We start from the raw sequence: 18,363 nt of genomic DNA, 5'->3' as shown, positions 1-18,363 counted from the left end.
TAGGGCATATAAAATTTGCTAAATCATAGATAATACATGGTAATTTAAGAATGAAAATGTAAAATAGATCAAAGTAACACATTATTTACACACTATTTTCATACTTTGAGTTGGTGTGTAAGTAATCAAATTTTTGGCTTTGTCATTTGTATTTATATGTCAATGCTTCTTACCCAATCAAGCCACTCATGTATTTCTGTTGGTTGTCTTTCATTATTTTTTTTTAATTTTTTTAACATTTGTTTCTATGATCTTTTTTTCCAATCTATTTTACATCTGGCAATTTGTGTTTTTTCCCTGATTTAGGTTTGTAAGCTCTTGGGCGTGGGGGAGGCAGGGACTGTCTTTCACTTCCATTGCTCTGCTCAAAGTAGGCATTTAGTAAACACTGTTGATGATGATGATAACATCTGAAGAGTAATTGCAGGGTTTGTTTTGCAGCATATTTCTGACCGTTCTCCATTTCTTGCTTTCAGTTTTTCCCACTACTTCTTGAATCGCTAATGTTTCTTGCTTTTCATGCACACAACCTCTCTTCCTAGCCATTGCTTTATATATGTGTGTGTGTGTGTGTGTGTGTGTGTATATATATTTATGCTTCCCCCCCGCCCCCAATTCTGAGGCCTCAGTTAAAGTTGAAATAAAATGGGAATGGATTTTTGTATTTAGTAGATCTGCACCCAACGAATTTGCATTTTTCCCCTCTCTCTAAAGTGTTAACATTTTAATGCATCAAGGTATAGGACTTGTGATCTCAGAAGAGGACTTGGAAGAACTGTGAAGCATTTTAATTCTGAGAAGTTTTTAATTCCGAGTAGTTTTTCATTTAATGATGACTTAAGTAGCCTCTCACTAGTGGATCCTTGGCATGAAATCTGCTGTTCAATGATACCTTCATTGTCTTGGAGTCACTAGGCATTCTTGGTGTAGAATGTTTATGAGGCTGAAAGACAACCTTCTAGTAATTGTAAGAGGCCAATGTTGACCAATTAAATATCCTTTGCAGTGGTCCCTCACACAGAGTTAATTATAGTGGAAAACAAAGGGTCAAGAAAAAGATAACTATTAATGTTGAAATGATGTAATATTTGTTCTTAAGTTATCATGAACCTTTCAGGCAGCCCTGAGGCTTTACCAAAATTTTCATTGTAGTAACTGTTTCTCATCTCTTTTTCCTTTCCCTCACAGGAAAAAGTAGAATATGCCTTCCTGATCATTTTTACAGTTGAGACATTTTTGAAGATTATAGCATATGGATTATTATTACACCCTAATGCGTATGTTAGGAATGGATGGAATTTACTGGATTTTGTAATAGTAATAGTAGGGTAAGTCTTTTTCTTTTAATAATGTATGTTAAAAAGGGGTGTGGGGTGGAAAGATAATTTTTTTTGGAAAAAGATTGGTGCCACTTATTCCAGGATAACATCAATGATTGTTCAGGGATCACATGATCAGTTCGGAAGGCTGGGAAACACTTCAGACTTCAACAGATTTAAACTTTTCATTGTTGGTTCCAGTATACCTTACTCCAAGGTAGGAGTCCAGAATCCTGAGTCGAGGAGTTAATTTTCTAGCACAGAGTCAGAACTCCACAAATATATGAGTCCTGGCATGGATTAGATGGAAATGAGCAGAATTCTTAATACTTCTGCTTAGGCAAAAAAGCCTTTATTTTGATGAGCTACTCTGCTGTTTAATGTCCCATCAACCAGACTATAATTTTTTTTCTGCTGATTGCAGGGAAAACATTGATGTGCCATGGTCCCGTATGAAATAACAGAAAATATATTTAAATAATGTGATGTTTGTCTTGAAATAAAGTAAATTAGAAAATGCACAGACAAACATCAAGCACTCTCCTTAAATCGTGTTTTAGGATAGAAGGTTGGGAATGAGAAGGAAAAAAATAAATCCAGTGGTATGAGTTAAAGGAGAGCTATAGTTCTGTTTAAATAGTGTAATCACCACTTGCAGCACTCAGAGCCACAGAGGAGAAAATGTTGTCCAGCCATTGGAATGACTAGCTCTGTGGGGTTACGGTTGCCAGAGCATTCACTTCATCACATGGTGGTCTGGGACAAATCACTGTCGTTTCAGTTGTAAAATGGGGATACTATTCAATTCTTCCTATCTGCTCCAGGGTGGCCACTTAAACCTGCTGATGGCAAAAATGGAGAATATTCTGGAAATGTCTATTTCTTTAGAAATGTATCAACCAAGTTGCAGAACTGTCCTTTGCACCTCAGGAAGGTGAAAGTAGTTTTGAATGGCCTGTAGATGACGTTCTTTTCCATCAATAACCCTTTGCCGCTCTGTGAGAAAATGTAGATGACCCTCTGATTGGGAGAGAGCAGGGTCAAATGGCGGGAGTGGTATTAGGGAGGTCTCTCTGGGGGAGCATCTTAAAAAATCTCTTGGGGGTTGTGCTTCAATATAAGGCTGGGACAACACTGCCCCCTGTCACCAAAAGGTTAGTATCAAAATCTGTTGCAGCCTTCCTGGGAGACAGAATTATTTTGTTTCAGTTGCACTTTCAGGTCCACCCAAAGCTTAAATGCTGCTTTTGTAAAAGGGTCTCATGTCTAGTTGAAGAATAACTTTTATGTGAGAATTACTACAGGAGCGGTAAATTGTCAGTTAGTATCTCCGTTTAGCGATGGTTTCTCTTTGGGTTGGGATTATAGTTACCCCAAATGGGCTAGACTTGGTTCCTGGTTGTTTCTCTTTGACTACACCACTTAGAAGCTGCTCTCCGGATACAACAGTCACAGGATATTGGGAGCCAGGATTTGAGGGTTCTCTTTTGGGTTCTGCTACTGAATTCCCCTGGACCTGGAAAATGGGCATAATTAACCCTGCCTCTTCGTGGGGGATGGTCGAAATTAGGCAATGTCAGCAAAGCACTCTGCCAGAATAAGGACAAATGAGTGCTAAATCCATTATTATTAATGATAGAACTAGGTCATTAAACAAAGAAAACAACTTCTTCCTTGGTTGATACAGATGTGATCTACAGACGTGTGAAAGACAATTTGGATTGGTCCCCTTGACATAGTTGATTTTTACTCTTTATTTTCCCTAAATCTCTAACCTTGGCTTCACTGACACTGTTCTCTCCTAGTCTCCTCCTATTTCTCTGGATGCTCCTTCTCAGTCTGCTTCTCTGGCTCCTCTTCTGCCTTCCAGCCCCTAACTATGGGGGTCCCTCAAGGCTCAATCAAGCAATAAATCTTATTTATTGAGCACTTACTGTGTGCAGAGTGCTGTACTAAGCCCTTGGGAAAGTCCAATATAACAGTGTTGGTAGACCTGTTCCCTTCTCACAATGAGCTTATAGCCTAGAGAACTCAGTTCTGAGTCCCTTTTTATTCTTCAATTACACCCATTCCCTTGAACTCATTTGCTCCCACAGCTTCAGCTACCATCTCTATGTGGATGATTCCTAAATCTACATCTCCAACTCTGGTCTCTTTCCTTCTTGTCAGTCCTGCATTTCCTCCTGCCTTTAGGACAGCTCTGCTTGGATGTTCCACTGACTTAACATTTCTAAAACAATACTCTTTGTCTTCCCACCCAGACCGTGTCCTCTTCCAGACTGTAGATGTCAATACCACCATCCTCCCCAATTCACAAGCCGATGACCAAGGTCATCGGCATTATACTCGACTCATTGTTCTCATTCAACCCTCATATTCAATTTGTCACCAAATCCTGTCAGTTCTACCTTCAGAACATCCCTAAAATCTACACCTTTCTTTCCATCCAAACTGCAACCACGCTGATCTGAGCACTTACATCCTTGACTACTACCTTGCTGACCTCCCCGCCTCCTGTTTCTCCCCTCTCCAGGCAATATTTCACTCTGCCTGGATGATTTTTCTAAGCAGTCATTCAGTCCACATCTTTCCACTCTTGAAAACCCTCCAACAGTTGCCCATGCACCTTTGTGTCCAACAGAAGCTCCTTACCTTTGGCTCTGAGCCACTCCATTAGCTCACCCCCATCCCACCTTACCTCACTGATTTCATAACACAACCCAGTCTGCACACTTCGGTCCTCTAATGCCAACCTCCTCACTGTACCTTGATCTCTTCTATCTCGCCACCGATCCCTTGCTTACATCTTTCCTCTGGCTCAGAACTCCTACTCCATTCATATCCTTCAGACCACCATTCTCCCTATCTTCAGAGTCCTACTAAAATTGCATCTCTTCCCAAAGCCCTTTCCAGATTAAGCCTGCACTCTCACCCTCTTTTCTGCATTGCCTGTGAACTTGGAGGTGTACCCCATAATTACTTGATATATAACCCAGCCCCACGGCACTTATATACCTATCCTTATAATCTGCCATTCCCCCAATTACATTTATTTTAATGTGTCTCCCCCTTTAGACTGTAAGCTCCTTGTGGGCAGGGGTAGTGTCAAGCAACTCTATTGTATTGTACTCTTTCAAGTGCTCAGTACAGTGCTCTACATGTAGTAAGCACTCAATAAATACCAGTTATTGAGTGCTTGATTTCCTCTTCCCCCTTTTCAGCAGGTTCTAATTCTTTGTTTTGTTCAGGTGTCCTTGTTTCCTGTTACTAACTCTCACTTTTTCCACTGGTATGCCTACACAAATGGTTTCACATGCTGACCACGCCTCACCTTGGTTTCCTCATCTCTAAAATAGGAACAAATAATGCCCAATTTGGGGGACTGTATATTGAACAGTGAATAAACTGTTCCAAAATGCACACTTGGAAACATGATACTATGAAGCAATTTTGAATATGAAATCAATCATATAGATCAATTACTATTCAAAAAGTGCTCCAGGGGATGAAAATTTCCATGCATGCCAAATTTCCGAGAAGACTGAAATTTTCACAAAGATAAGAACTTTTTTTTAAAAGAAGCTGTCAACTTTAGCTTTACTGGCAGAGTTCTTTATAATTAAAAGATTATGCTAATGAAACTGAAACCTGTCGCAAGCTCATTATGCTATCCCAGTCAATAAATGTGGTGATTCAGATCCAGAGAGCTTAAGGAAATAGCTTGTACTTATTTTCCAAAGTTCTAAAACATCCAGTGGTAAGTTTTTAATTGCTGAATATTAGAAGAAATGGTTGGTGTGCTAAATACTGTAAACCTGGCATTAGTCAGTTCTGATGCATGTGCTGGAGTCTTAATATAAAGACTTTCTAGTTGGCAGATGACTTCCGGCTATGCTGGGGACACATAACCAATTTCTGATTGGCAGCGGCACTTCTTGATCTGTAGTTCCATTGGGATCAGTTGTGGGCAGGCATCCTGTCTACCAATTCTGTTGTGTTCTCCTTCCCCAAGCACTTAATAAGGTGCTCTGCACACACTAAGTGTGCAATAAATATCACTGATTGATTGAGGCCTGCCTTGCCCTTTCCCTTCCCCTCTTCTCTGTCTCCATCTACTCTCCCTTGTTTGTCCCTGCTTCTGCAAGTGACAGTGTTATTGTGAAGAACTGAAGAGAAGTTGGTGGTATTTATTGAGCACTTACTATGTGCAGAGCACTGTACTAAGTGTGGGAAGAGTACAGTACAGTAGAATTGGCAGATACATTCCCTTTAGCAATAATGCTCTGAACCCTCTGGGAATTCCCTCTGGGAATTCCATATCTATCATGCTTATTTCTACTGGGCCTCCCTGAAGTTGTCAGCCAACCAGTGTTATTTACTAAGCACTTAATTTGTGCAGAGCACTGCCAGTTCAACAGAGAACCCATTTTTGATGTCCACGCCTGTTTTAGACATATTTCTGTTGTTAATTAGCTTAGGCATCAGCCACCCCGATGGGTTATATAGTGATGGCCTCTGTCATCGGAAGCAGTGCATTTTGTAGAACATAAGAACAAGGCAAATCACTAGTCTTTCCAACAAGGTCAATGAAGACTGCTTGGAGGAACAGAGTAATGATTGTCCTCCTTGACATCAGTTGTCTCAATGAAATGTCTAACATCCAATATCCTTAATTTTTCCCTGTAAAAGTCAATATGGACTGCTTGTCCTTGAATGTATCTAAACACTTCTTAAACCTACTGATTTTGTCTTCCTGTACAACTTTTAGTGGTAATAAATTTCATATGCTTAATATTCTCTGGGTAAACTTATTTTTTGCCCCATATATTTTGGACCACACCTACAGGCTTCATTGGGTGCTTTATTATTCTGATGATGGCACTGTATTTTCATAAATATTGCTGGATGTTGACTAAGCCTTTGAAAATGTTTCTTAATTGTTTCCCCTACAACTGGCTGAAATCAATTGCATTAGAAATTGATAGATTTATATTGATTTGAAAGACCAAATTGTTTTTGTCTGCATTGCAGTAGAATAAGCAATTTGGTTTAAAGCAATTTAATCCTTAGAAGTTTCCTATGTCAGAATAATGTTGTGCTTATGAAATCTGAGTGCATGCATTTGAAATAATGGAACTGTGGTAACACCTGTGTATGATTAGATTGTTTTGAGATATCATTTGCCCTTTTCCTGACCTCTAAATTATGTCAGAGCATATGAAAAAGCCAGTCCACTAGCATGAAGCCAGCAGAGTAGTTCCAGACAGAAAACATTTGAGAAGTGTGATCATAGCTCTCTTGTGGGATTTAGAAGCCCAAACATTCCTCAGTTCTTCTAGCCGACCTCGATTTCCTCAACTCCTTGCCTTATCTCCAGTGTCACAGCGACAGTAGAGAATTCGTTCATGTAGGAGATGGGAAGGGGAAGTGCTCGTAATAGTTTGTTTACCTGGAAAATGAAAGCTAACGTTTCTTCTTCCCTGTTTTTCCCCAGATTGTTTAGTGTAATTTTGGAACAATTAACCAAAGAAACAGAAGGAGGTAACCACTCCAGTGGCAAATCAGGTGGTTTTGATGTTAAAGCCCTTCGCGCCTTTCGTGTGCTACGACCACTACGACTAGTATCCGGAGTGCCCAGTAAGCTCTCTCTTCATTTTATATTGGCAGGAGTTGGTTGGTGAGCTTTCAGGTGTCCTGGAGTAGACTTACAATATGCATTCATCCGAACACCCACAGGTGTCATTCACCCTTTTTCCTTATCCCAAGAGGCTGGTCCTGTCAGTCCTTGCCCAAGGGTTGCAAGTTGATTCAGTTTTGGGTCTTCCCATTGGATTCTTTTGTGAATAATGGTGTTTTGTGAAGGCTCTGGGTTTCATAGGTATTTGCTTTATATCAAAAAATCAGAACTGTATGGTTTAAGTAAGCAAAAATATGTTGAAAATTACCCATATTACTAAGGACAACATGGCTTCAGTGATATTTCAGTGAATTCTGTGCAGTCTTATGTAATTGCACACATTTGTTCCTGGATCTGGCTCAGTCTCCCTAAGGTTCTTTTAGACCTAGAAAAGATATGAGACCAAATAGACCCTCCTGGGACCTTGAGCTCTGCATTGATCTCCCCCACTGGCTTGTAAACTCCTTGATGGCAGGGATCATGTCTCTTAATTCTGTGGTAGTCTTTAAATACAATGCCCTACACACAGTAGATGCTTAATGAAAAAAACATTGATTGTTATATCATCGGTTAAGAAAACTCTGCAAAGCATGAACTCTCATGGCTGGATCAAGTAATATAAGACCAAACTGGGCCATGCTTGAAATACCCACTATTTATCCATGGCCCAGCTGAATTACTGGTGCTCTCAGTTCAGAACTGGAAGTGGTTGGAAACTGGCCCTTGGGAGGTGCTGGGCTGGGACCCAGATAGCTTAGTGAGCATGGCTAATGAGCATGGAACTGGGAGTCAGGAGATTTGGATTCTAGTCCTGGCTCCACATCACTTGCCTGCAGTGTGACCTTAAGTAAGGCACTTAAACTTTTCTCTGGGCCTCAGTTTACTTATCTGTAAAATGGGGATAAAATACCAGTCCTCCCTCTTCCACTTAGATTGAGAGCACTGGATGGGACAGGGATTGTCTGATCTAGTTATCTTGTGTCTACCCTAGTATTTAGCACAGTGCTAGATGCATAATAATAACTTCCTAATAGTAATAGTAATTATTATTATTATGGGACTTCTAAGGCCTGGAGCAGATCCTCTCTCCCTGTGCCTTGAACTTTCCCCAGATCCTTATCACAGGGCTGGAATTGAACGCTAGGGATGGAGAACGACATGAGAAACATTACTACTTTCTATTTATCAATCACTCGTATTTATTGAGCATATACTATGTGCAGAGCACTGCACTAAGCACTTGGAGAGTACAATTTAACAAAATTAGAGATACTTTTCCTGCCCATAATAAGCTTACAGTCTAGAGTGGGAGGCAGACATTAATATGAATAAATAATTCATAATATATAATTTAAAGATGTGCAAGGGCTATAGGTTTGGGGGTGGGGCAAATATCAAATGTCCAAAGATCTCAGATCCAAGTGCATTGATAATGCAGAAGAGAGAGAGACCTGGAGAAAAGGGGGCTTAATCAGGAAAGGCCTCTTGGAGGAGATATGACCTTAATAATGCTTTAAAAGTGGAGAGAGTGGTGGTCTAGCATATATGGAGGGGGAAGAGAGCTCCAGTTAGGGGGAGGACGTGGAAACAGAGTCAGCAATGAGATAGTTGAGAACAGGGCACAGTGAGTAAGCTGGCACTAGTGGAGTGGAATGTTTGGGCTGGGATATAGTAGGAGATCAGTGAGGTGAGGTAGGATGGGGCGAGCTGATCTAGTGCTTTAAATTCATTCAGTAGTATTTGTTGAGTGCTTACTATGTGCAGAGCACTGTACTAAGCGCTTGGAATGTACAATTTGGCAACAGAGACAATCCCTGCCCAATAATGGGCTTACAGTTTAAAACCTATGGTAAGGAGTTTCTTTTTGATATAGAGGTCGATGGGCAACCACTGGAGGTTCTTGAGGAATGGGGAGACAAGGACTGAACATTTCTGTTGAACAGTGATCTGTGCAGCAGTGTGAAGTATGGATTGGAGTCGGGAAAGACAGGAGGCCGGGAGGTCAGCAAGGAGGCAGATGAAGTAGTCAAAGCAGGATAGGATAAGTTCTTGGATCAGCATGGTAGCAGTTTCAGTGGAAAGGAAAAGGTGGATTTAAGCATTGTTGTGAAGGTAGAACTGACAGGAGTTATTGACAGATTGACTATGTGGTTGGAATGAGAGGATTGAGGTTACAGGCTTCTGAGACAGGGAGGCTAGTGGTGTTGTCTACAGTGATGGGAAAGACAGGGAGAGAATGGGGTTTTGATGGGAAGATAGGGAGTTTAGTTTGGGGCATGTTTAGTTTGAGGTGTTGGCAGGACATACAGGTAAGAGATATCCCAAAGGCAGGAGGAAATGTGATATTGCAGAGAAGGAAAGTGGTCAGGGCTAGAGATGTAGAATTGGGGATCATCTGCATAGAAATGCTAATTGAAGCTATGGGAGCGAATGGTTCTCCAAGGGAGTAGGTGTAGATGGAGAATAGAATGGAACCCAGAACTGAGCCTTGAGAGACCACTACTGTCAGAGAGTGAGTGACAGGAGGAACCTGCAAAAAAGACTGAGAAAGAGTGGTCAGAGAGCTAGGAGGAGAACCAAGACAGCACAGTGTCAGTGTTTGTACATTCCAAGCGCTTAGTACAGTGCTCTGCACATAGTAAGCGCTCAATAAATACTATTGAATGAATGAATTCATGGTTGGATGAAGTTTCAAGGAGGAGGGTGTTGTCAACAGTGCCAGAGGCAATTGAGAGGTCTAGGAAAATTAAGATAGAGTACAGGCCTTCAGATTAGGCAAGAAGAATGACATTGGTTACCTTCGAGAGGGCTGTTTCCATGGAGTGAAGGGGAAGTAAACTAGATTGGAGGGGATCTAGGAAAGAATTGGAGTAGGGAAAGTGGAGATGGCTGGTGTAAACAACTCTTTCAAGAAGTTTGGAGAGAAAAGGAAGGAGGAAGATGGGGTGATAACTGGAGGGAGCTATGATGTCAATGAAGGGTGTGTTTTTTTTAGGATAGGGGATACATAAGCATGTTTGAAAGCAGTGGGGAAGAAGCCATTGGAGAATGAATAGTTGAACATGGTAGTCAAGGAGGGAAGATGGGAGGGGACGAATGTTTTAAAAAGGTATGAAGGGATGGGGTTGGATGGGCAGATGGAGGGGGTAGATTTAGAGGGGAGATGAAAGATTTCACCATGAGTTTTTTCAGGGAGAGTTGAAGAGGGTAAAGGTGGTGGTATTGGAGAGGAGCAGGAATTTTAAGGAGGTCACACCTGATGATTTCAATTTTGTTGATTAAGTATGTGGCCAGGTCATTAGGGAAAAGAGATGGTGGGGCTGGGTGGACGGGAGGTTTGAGGAGGGAGTTAAATGTCTGGAAAAGCTGACGGGGGCAGTAGGTATGAGAGTGCATTAGGAAATAAAAATATTGTTGTTTGGCAGTGGAGATGGCCAAATTGAAGCAGAAAAGAATGGATTTAAGGTGGACAAGGACAGAGAGACATCTCGATTTCCTCCAACAGCACATTGCAGCTCAGGCAATCCAGTGTGGTGATTCTGATCCACGGTGATGATCCAGGGTTGTGGGTTAATGGTACAAGGCAAGTGGAGGGACAGTGGAGCAAGGGAGTTCGGTTCAGTGGAGAAGGTGGTATTGAGTGTGTTGATTTGTGCATCAGGAGAAGGTAATTTGGGTATAGAGACCAAAAGGGGATGGCTGTAGAATATTGGAAGGGGTCAAAAGAACGGAGGACTCTGTAGGGGGAAATGTACTGATTTGTGGTGGGGTGGGTGTATGGAAAAAAGAGTAGGTGAGGAGGTTGTGATCTGATAGAGGAATTTCAGCATTGGTGAGGGTAGAGATTGCACAGTTGTTGTTGTCATATACTGTCGAGTCGTGTCCGACCCATAGCGACGCCATGGACTCATCTCTCCCAGAACGCCCCACCTCCATCTGCAATAGTTCTGGTAGTGTTTCCATAGAGTTTTCTTGGTAAAAATATGGAAGTGGTTTACCATTCCCTCCTTCCACACAGTAAACCTGAGTCTCCACCCTCAACTCTCTCCCATGCCGCTGCTGCCCAGCACAGGTGAGTTTTGACTTGTAGCATATTGCCTTCCACTTGCTAGCCACTGCCCATATTGGAATGGAATGGCTATGCCTCTGCTTGACTCTCCCTCTCATAGTTGAGACCAGTAGAGTACTGGATACTCTCTAGGTGTGACCCTGAGAGGTGAATTGTATAGTTACTTGAGATTATAAGATCATGTGTGCCCAAAATGGTGAGTGCGTGAGGTGGGGTGCAGCAGGAAGTCATTGGAGTAGAGGAGGAAGAGGAGGTGGGCAGTGGAAGAATCACTGGGAACATCCACTTGGATATTGAAGTCCCCAAGGATCAATGTAGGGATGGAGACTAAGAGAAGGAATATGAGAAAGGGATCAAAATGGCTCAGAAAGTTGGAGGTGGGGCCTGGGGGACCATAGAGGACCATGACTAGTAATTGGAGTAGGGGATAAAGGCGAATGATGTGGGAGTCAAAGGAAGGGAAAGAGAGGGATGGGGGAGGTGGATGTAGGAAAATGGCATTAAGGAGCAAGAAGGAAGCTGACTCCTCTCCTTTTCTCAGTGATTTTGGGGTAATGGAGAGGGCCAAATTAAAGCAGATAAGAATGAATTTAAGGTGGACGAGGTCAGATAAATGTCTGGATTTCCTCCAACACCTCAATGATTGTTAGTCCTTATCATGCATCCTCTTCATTTAGAGGTTTCATAGGCTTTTCAAGCAGAACTTGTGCTCCATGGTTACGTCGTATTGTTTAATGAATTGTGAATTTGGTCCATGCATGGGTGTTTTTCAGCAATCCCTGAATTGGAAAGTACAGTAAATTGTTTTTCTGATAAGTTTTTCCAAAATTATTTCCAACATTAAAAACCTGGTGCATGGAAAGCATACCAAATGCTCTGGAAAAACTAGTTCCAAATTTTTAATTCTAAAATATGTGTTTTGCACAGGCTCTGAGTTTTATATGTATTTGCTTTACATCAGAACCATATAGTCTAATTAAGCAAAACACCATTGAAAATGACCCGTACTATAAGTGCAACATGACTACATTAATATTTCAGTGAATTATGTGCAGCCATATGTAATTATGGCCTCCCACTCCAATTCCAAAGTAATTTCAATAACAAAACAAAAGAGCAACAAAGTACGTAGTCTACCCTGTAATAGGATAATTATAAGCAGTTCTGAATTGCTTACAGTATCTGAGATTGCTTTCAGTATTTACAAGTTTCAAAACAGCAAATGTTTAAATAGCTGTTGACAAATGCAAACAACATATTTAATACTGTGCCTGTATGCAGCAGCTCAAGCAATTCCCAATATGCAGCCATTCTCTCGCTGTAGGGTTCTGAAGTCCATGTGGATGCAAAGCTCAATTTATAACGTTAGAAGCTTCTTCACATCACTGAATCAGGGGCCAACATACCCCTTCTTCCTGGAGTCATATTCAGGATAATAAAGGTTCCATTTTAGGGTCTCTTGAATGATACCTTAATAATCAATGTGTTGAGTGCTCTGTTAGGAGAATCCAAGGAAACATGACTTTGTAAGCACAGGCAACATCAGTGCTTGGATTCTGGATCAAAATGTTTGTGGGTATGGCTAGAGGACATATACTATTTTTGTTATTGTTGATCATGTTAATGAACTTTTGAGTGCCAAAATGTTCTAGGCACCATTTATTACTTGAATGCTTAGGATATTAACTTTTTATAAAACACAAACGTAGAGACTTTGGAGAGTAAATAGATTTTGAAAGAGAATTTCATAACTGATTTAGTTTCCATAAGACCCTGACCTTTGTCACTCGTAGATTTGTTTTCTCCAGTCTTGTTTCCATGCTATTTTTTTTCCTTCCAGCCTTAAAAAAATCCTTTTAATTATGCATGGTGACAGTAATACTCCCCACAGGGGAAAATAAACGCTTAGTGCATCAGTATGTATCACCAATTTTTTCTTTTTTTCTAGGTTTACATGACTACTCCCCATTGGGGAAAATAAACTCTTTGTTCATCAGTCTGGATGACCAAATTTTTCTTTTCTTCTAGGTTTACAAGTAGTCCTGAACTCCATTATAAAAGCCATGGTTCCCCTGCTCCATATTGCCCTTTTGGTATTGTTTGTAATCATAATCTATGCTATTATAGGATTGGAACTTTTTATCGGAAAAATGCACAAATCCTGTTTTTTTGCTGATTCAGGTAAGTGGAGATGTCATACACTTTTATGCCTTCTGTGTGTTAGTTAAAGACTCATCAGTTAAAAAACAACAACCCACCAAACAGACCAGCTTATGTCTACCCCATTCCCACAGCTGTGATATACATATCCTTACACTTGGTTGCTTCCTCTACCTATAATTTATTTTATCATCTGTTTCTCTCACTAGATTTCATAAGCTCCTAGAGGCCAGGGATTGTGTCTACTTCCCCTATTGTATTCTCTCAAGTTCTTAGTTAACAGTGCCCTGCATATGGTAACCACTCAGTAAATACTGATGATGATGATGAGTCTTGGTGTAAACTCATCTCAGTGTTAAATATCTTCCCCGTAAAACTCCTCAAAGATAGTCATCATCTATTTTCCAAAGGCTAATAGTGACAAGTAAGGAAAAGTGTTCATTTCATGTGCTCTATCCATTTGCTTCCTGGGAGGATGGCAAGCCGATAACCTTGTGGTTGGCTGGCAATCTTTCGTTCTGAATTTCAAGATTATTATAATGTAGGGAAAGGCTGGGCTCACTGAAGTCCATGAAATTCCAACTTCCAAACACAAAACTGGTCTTAGTTTCCAGTGGTTGTGTGATGCAGTTTAAGCTTCATTGTTTTTAGAAGCCCCAGTTACAGGATCAATCCTTTGTTATGTGTTGAATTCAGAAAGTCATGGTTTTATTTTCAGTCACTATAACTTTGGGTGAGTTTTTAACCATGAAAAAGAACTCACAGAACAGTAGGTGCTGAATAAATAACTTTACTACTACAACTAGAACAGTTTTTCTTAAATATCCCCTTCCCACAAGCATTCATTTTTCTCACCTAGATAGTTATTTGACAGTGCAGGTGCTTTTGCTGGATGGCAATACTCTGGTCGTGAAATGCTATTGGTCTGTTTTAATAATGATGGTATTTGTTAAGCACTTACTATGTGCGAAGCACTGTTCTAAGCGCTGGGGGTATAAGGTAATCAGGTTGTCCCACATGGGACTCACAGTCTTAATCCCCATTTTACAGATGAGGTTACTGAGGCAAAGAGAAGTGAAGTGACTTGCCCAAAGTCACACAGCTGACAAGTGGCGGAGCCAGGATTAGAACCCATGAACTCTGACTCCCAAGCCTGGGCTCTTTCCACTGAGCCACTCTGCTTCTCTTAGCCATGCTGCTTCTCTTTTCAGATATCTTAGCTGAAGACGATCCAGCACCTTGTGCATTCTCAGGGAATGGACGCCTGTGTGACACAAATGGCACAGAATGTAAAAGTGGCTGGGTTGGACCAAATGGAGGAATCACCAATTTTGATAATTTTGCCTTTGCAATGTTAACTGTGTTCCAGTGTATCACCATGGAGGGATGGACTGATGTTCTGTACTGGGTAAGTAGCTTCATGTGGGAATCTGTGTGTGTTCTTGTCTCAAACAAATTTACAGTCATGCTGTTGATACGTAAAACATATTGAAGCACTTTATGGAAAAGAAATCTGAAGAAAGAGGCCCATATTATTCTCTAAATTGGATCACCTTATATTTCCCAGAGTAAGCAAAGGGATATTTTGCAGGGAATTTTGAATACAATTTGGATCAATTGAATCCTCTAGCTTTAACCTTCTTTTAGTTCTTTCAGAAGCTCAGTGTATCATTTCATTTTCATTTTAGTGCTTCCAGTTGGCATTTTTCCATAATCTGGACCAACCCAAGCCTTTTCCTTTAAAACTACAGATGTTTGGCAAGCTTGGCAAGTGCCAAGCTCATAGAATTTGCAGTCCCCTATATTTCTTTCCAGGAAATCAATATATTTTACTTTGGAAGATTTCAAAGGTCCCGATGCTCAAGCTCAGGGGTAAAGGGAAAACATGGTGAACTTTAGCCAGTCTTTTTCCATAGTTAGATTTCTCTTGAAATTGGGGGAGGGGTTTCAGTTTTTTTGCACAGCGTGTGTTTTTTGTGGATTTTTGATCCAGAGTGGCCTAAGACTGTTGGCCTAAATTTTAGATGAAAAAGAATATCTGGCCAATAGCCTAATCTTGAACCACTGAAATGCAATCAGTAGTAAAATTATCCCAGTAAATGGGAAATGTGCCAGAGGTCTGCAAATTGGGAAGATTCTTACTCTCTCTAGGCACCAATTAATTGAACTGTATAGAATGTAGGCATGGTTAACCTTAGGACAGTGGTTCTCAAAGAATATTCTGCTGGAGTGGATATTGGAGCAACCACAACTCTTTTTTTGTGGCTACATAGTTTAAAACAAAAACAAAACTAGACTACTAATGGTAAATGGTTTTTAGTTAAAGACATTTACATTACATGGAAGAGGAAACATTCAATGAGAGGATGACAACTTGGTTATCTATAATGAAACTTGAGCAATTATCAACTTTTTGCTCATTTGAAGAGTCTCAACAAAATGGAAATGTTTTGTGTTATTCAAAGATGTAGCCATATTCTTTTATTTAATCATTTTCATTAAATGTCATATGGGATTTCAACATCATTCAAAATCGCATAAGATTTCTTTCTTTCTATTTCTTTTCCTAATTAGTTTGAGTGTGTTTGTGTGTGTGTGTGGTTATTTGTATTTTTAAGGAAACTACATATTCTGTGTCCATGACGATAAGGGTAGTGGAAAGAGGACTTTTCATAAACCCAAACCACTTTTTCTTTGTTGATTAAAAACATCCCCAGTCTAAAGTAGTAGTACCCATTGTGGGAAGGATTGAAGTAAGCGGGTATAGAACATTTTGGTTTAGAGTCTGCCTGATGGAAAAGAAGACTTGCATTGCCAATACCTTTTCAACAGCTCATATTTATAACATAAGGGAGGCCTACAAAATCCTTTGAAGGCTCGGGCACAGCTAAAAATGATGTATTACCAGTGATGGAAATGTCAGGGCAGAAGAGATCTAGTGATATGCTAACCCCCAACAAACTTAGGACTGTTACTCCTCGCTAAAGAAAGTATATGGCTCCATATGCACACTATCATAGTAGCACTCAAGAATATATGTGGATCCATCCTCCTTATGGAAAATGAAGCACTACTACAGGGACAGCAAGAGCACTATAGTGATCTTTGAACATGCCTTCTACCAGTAAGGATGAGGCCTTCTGAAGCATAGAAAAATGGGCAAAATGAGAAGGTATGGCCTGAACTTTTCAGAAGATTAAGCCCAGCTAAAGCTCTGAACAGTGGTCAGCCACTTGTATCTGGTAATCCTGCAGAATCCGCAAGCAAGGCAGGGCTTAATGCTTAGATGCCTGGACAGACTATTCCTGAGCTATAGCACACTTAAGAAATGTTGCAGGCTTTCAGAGCCACCACTATACTCACTATCTTCAAGAAGAAGGGTAAGAGAGCTAACCATGGAAACTACTGGTGTTTCTCACTGCTCTCCATTGTTGGCAAAATTCTAGTCAGAATGCAGGTGGATACATCCTGGACAGGCTACTGAAGAATATAGTTCACCATAAACTACTTTATCCCAAACTGGCTTCAGACCAAAATGCAGCCCAGCACACATGATCTTTGCAGCATGACAGATGCAAGAAAATAGCAGATAATAAGAGGAAGACCTGTATTGACATATCCCAGGCTCCACATGTAATATGTTCCCAAAAAATGTGGGTGTATTGTGAACCATCAGATTGTGAGGTATGTTTGCCCCTAGACTTAAATGTAAATTGGTAGATTCCTGTTCCAGATCCAACCGTGACATGACAACCAATCCCTTTCAGGTAATTAAAAAGTACACTGTAGATCACTCCCCATAGTCCCCTGCCCCTCAGCCCTCTCCCTTCACTAATGCTAGGTACTTCATTGACCTTTGAATACCCCAAATATGGCCCCTTCCACCTGTCTCCTCAGCCCCTGTCTACCCTATCCATTGACCAGATTTTTATATAAATATATTTAAAATTTATATACATTTTTAATATAAAAATCAGATATATATATACACACACACACATATACATACATACATATATGTGTATATATACATACATATGTATATATATCCGATTTAAAATTTATATACATTTTTAATATAAAATCGGATATATATACATATGTATATATCCTATTTTTATATTTAAAATGTATATAAATTTTAAATATATATGTATATGTATAAATGTATATGTATGCATGTGTATACACACACACACACATACACACACACATACACACACACACTCACACACATATACACACACACCAGGGCTTGTGCAGCTCCTGCTTGAACCATGAGCTACCACTGCCATTTCTAGCAGAGAAGGAGCAGGAAAATGCTGGAACTTTGATGGGCAGCTACTTGAGTTTTGACCTCACATCCTGGCTTCAAGTGGGGACAATTCAATTGGGTTTGATCCATCCATGTTCCCTCTTGTCATTTGGCAGGTCCCAACCTGAAAGCCACCTCTGTCCATCAGCTACCTGTTAGGTTTCCATGCTTCAGCTCCGTGGCAATTCCAGAGGCTTAGGCGCTTAAAGTGGTGATAAGACAGCAATTCCTCAGCAAACACCTCCATACCTTAGGTTAGCTCCCTATCAATTTTCACTTTATCCCAGGGGCATTTCCGCCTGTGATAAGAAACAGGGTTTCCCCCAAGCCAAGGGTGGCTGCAGTTAATGAACGGGAAGTGGAGGAGGGAGCAGCAGCTAAACAGATTTCTCTGGCTTCAGCCACAAGCAGCACAGATTCAAGATGGGAGAGAAGAGATCTTGTCCCTCCCGCAGAACCCAGCCTCAAGTCAATGAAGCTTCAGAGTGGAGAAAACGATGGGGAGGGAACTATTTTTGCTGCACAACAAGTGGACATAATGTTGAGTGAGGTTTACAGATTCATTCATTCATTCAATAGTATTTATTGAGTGCTTACTATGTACAGAGCATTGTACTAAGCACTTGAAATGTACATTTTGGTAACACAGAGAATCCCTGGTGAATGACGGGCTCACAGTCTAAACAGGTGTGACAGACAGCAAAGCAATCCTGGGCAACGTCAGTATACACCTGTATACTCTCTTTGTAGATCTTACAGAAGCATTTGACATCATCTAGAGACCTGGGCACTGGCAAATTTGAGAAATTTCCTAAGATTCTTA

The 18,363-nt window shown here is 40.6% G+C and overlaps 1 protein-coding gene across 1 annotated transcript in view; it reads left to right on the top strand.

Annotated features, from left to right (window-relative positions):
* The window catches only part of CACNA1D (calcium voltage-gated channel subunit alpha1 D), a 428,992-nt gene that overhangs the window by 226,543 nt on the left and 184,086 nt on the right, over positions 1–18,363 (top strand). Inside the window, exons 5-8 of the mRNA XM_039910398.1 lie at positions 1,189–1,328; positions 6,814–6,956; positions 13,094–13,246; positions 14,437–14,633. Coding sequence (XP_039766332.1) covers positions 1,189–1,328; positions 6,814–6,956; positions 13,094–13,246; positions 14,437–14,633 — 633 coding nt within the window. The remainder of the gene's footprint in view (positions 1–1,188; positions 1,329–6,813; positions 6,957–13,093; positions 13,247–14,436; positions 14,634–18,363) is intronic.

This window comes from Ornithorhynchus anatinus, chromosome X1 (genome assembly GCF_004115215.2).
Source record: "Ornithorhynchus anatinus isolate Pmale09 chromosome X1, mOrnAna1.pri.v4, whole genome shotgun sequence".
Classification (NCBI taxonomy): Eukaryota; Metazoa; Chordata; class Mammalia; order Monotremata; family Ornithorhynchidae; genus Ornithorhynchus; species Ornithorhynchus anatinus.
Note: the sequence above shows the minus strand (reverse complement) of the source record. Positions and strands in the feature narration are given on the sequence as shown.